This window comes from Gekko japonicus, unplaced genomic scaffold (genome assembly GCF_001447785.1).
Source record: "Gekko japonicus isolate JY-2015 unplaced genomic scaffold, Gekko_japonicus_V1.1 scaffold5045, whole genome shotgun sequence".
NCBI lineage: Eukaryota > Metazoa > Chordata > Lepidosauria > Squamata > Gekkonidae > Gekko > Gekko japonicus.
The window spans coordinates 1,320-2,934 of NW_015161569.1; the positions used below are offsets into that span (position 1 = coordinate 1,320).

Consider the following 1,615-nt stretch of genomic DNA (forward strand, 5'->3'; position numbering starts at 1 on the left):
GTGCTATGAAGAACCCTTAAGAGAAGGTTATGGCTTCACATCTGGTAGAGTGCTTGAACTAAAAAAGTGTGTGTGGGGAGGTGAAGAGTTTCTGAATGCTTGCGCTGAAGTGCATCAGGACAATTTATGCTTTTCCCTTGTATGCCATCCAAGGGAAAACTCTAAGGTTTTCCCTTGTATGGCTGTGGCCCTGCCCCCAGCGTGCCTGGTGTCCTCCCGTCACTTCCGGGTGATGTGCGTGCGACGCGCGTGCACCAGACGCCGGCCGGGAGCCCCTTGCTCCTGGCGAAGATCCACTTGGCAACCCTATCTGGCAATGATTATGCAGGGCAGACAAACTGAGTGGTCCATACAGAGCAAGGGTCTCTCTCTTACCCAATGGTCTCCACAGCAGCTTTCTCCTCAGTCCCCATCCAATTACTGCTGCTTCCAAGCTCTTCTTTTCCCGTGTAGGGGTAAATTCTCTCTCTGCCCTGAAGGTCCCGTTGAAGCTGTAGCGCCCCACGCAAAGCGACAGCCAGGGAACGCAGGAACTGGCGCAGTCCCTCTTGGGGTAGCAGGACAACCAGGCCCAAAACTGGACCCTCCGTGGAGGCGGACCAGCAGTCTCCCCCATCCCAGCCGCAGAGGGCCGTGTCGCAGCCTCCATCGCAGTGTCCGTCAGAGAAGTGGTCCCGGCAATATCGTTCGTATAGAGGGCTGAGGGGAAGAAGAGGCACAAAGGTGTCTTAGTGGCACGCTTCAGAAACGGAACCCCAATCAGTCAACCCTGAAGCCTCCGCAAAGCATGCCATGAGGTAATGTGTAAGCGATGTGTGTATGTGAACAGAAATGAATATACACAAGGCCTGCTGATCTATAAACCCTAGGGATTCCCAGTGTGTTGCCTGGAGAAGGGTTTTTTTATACTCCTCTTTTCTCTGGCTTAAGGAGTCTCAAGGCGGTTTACAATCGCCTTCCCTTCCTCTCCCCACAACAGGCACCTTGTGAGGTAGGTGGGGCTGAGAGAGTTAAGAACACAAGAGAGGCCATGTTGGATCTGACCAATGGCCAGCCCAGCCCAGCACTCTGTGTCACACAGTGGCCAAAACCCAGGTTCCATTAGGAGGTCCACCAACAGGACCAGAACTCCGGAAGCCCCCCCCCCACACACTGGGTGCGTTCAGACGGGGGCTTTACAACGATTAGGGTGCCGGTTCCAACCGGTGTACTTACGGGCGTTCAGACAGCGAACATCTGCCTCCCGTCCCTAACCGTTGTAAATCCTTTTAAACCGTTGAACTCTGCCACTAGGTCCGAAGTGGTGGTAAACAGAGTGCGACGGTTGAAAACGGTGCACCCCGGCGTCTGATCACTCTCCTCCGTTGCGCAGCCACTTCCGTCGGAAGCCTGAGGCTTCCGGCTTTCCCCCGCCATCTTTTTTAAAAAACTAGGCGATATGCGCTCAGGCGAAGCTTCGCCCTGAGTGTTTGTTAAAATAATTTTAAAAAGCCCTTACTTTACCGTCCCAGAGGAGTCCGGGACTTAAGCGAGGCCAGGTTGGGCTTTAAACTTTAAAGGTAAGTGCTTACCTTTAAAGTTTAAGTAAGGGGGGGGGGGTTTGAGCATGCGCAAA

General features: G+C 53.7%; 1 protein-coding gene across 1 annotated transcript in view; it reads right to left on the bottom strand.

Moving 5' to 3' along the window:
• Window positions 1–375: 375 nt before the first annotated feature.
• LOC107125847 (cholinesterase-like) overlaps window positions 376–1,615 on the bottom strand; it is a gene marked incomplete at its 3' end in the record, with an annotated part of 9,379 nt that continues 8,139 nt past the window's right edge. The window contains exon 6 of the mRNA XM_015429308.1: window positions 376–699. Within this exon, the coding sequence (XP_015284794.1) occupies window positions 376–699 (324 nt within the window). The remainder of the gene's footprint in view (window positions 700–1,615) is intronic.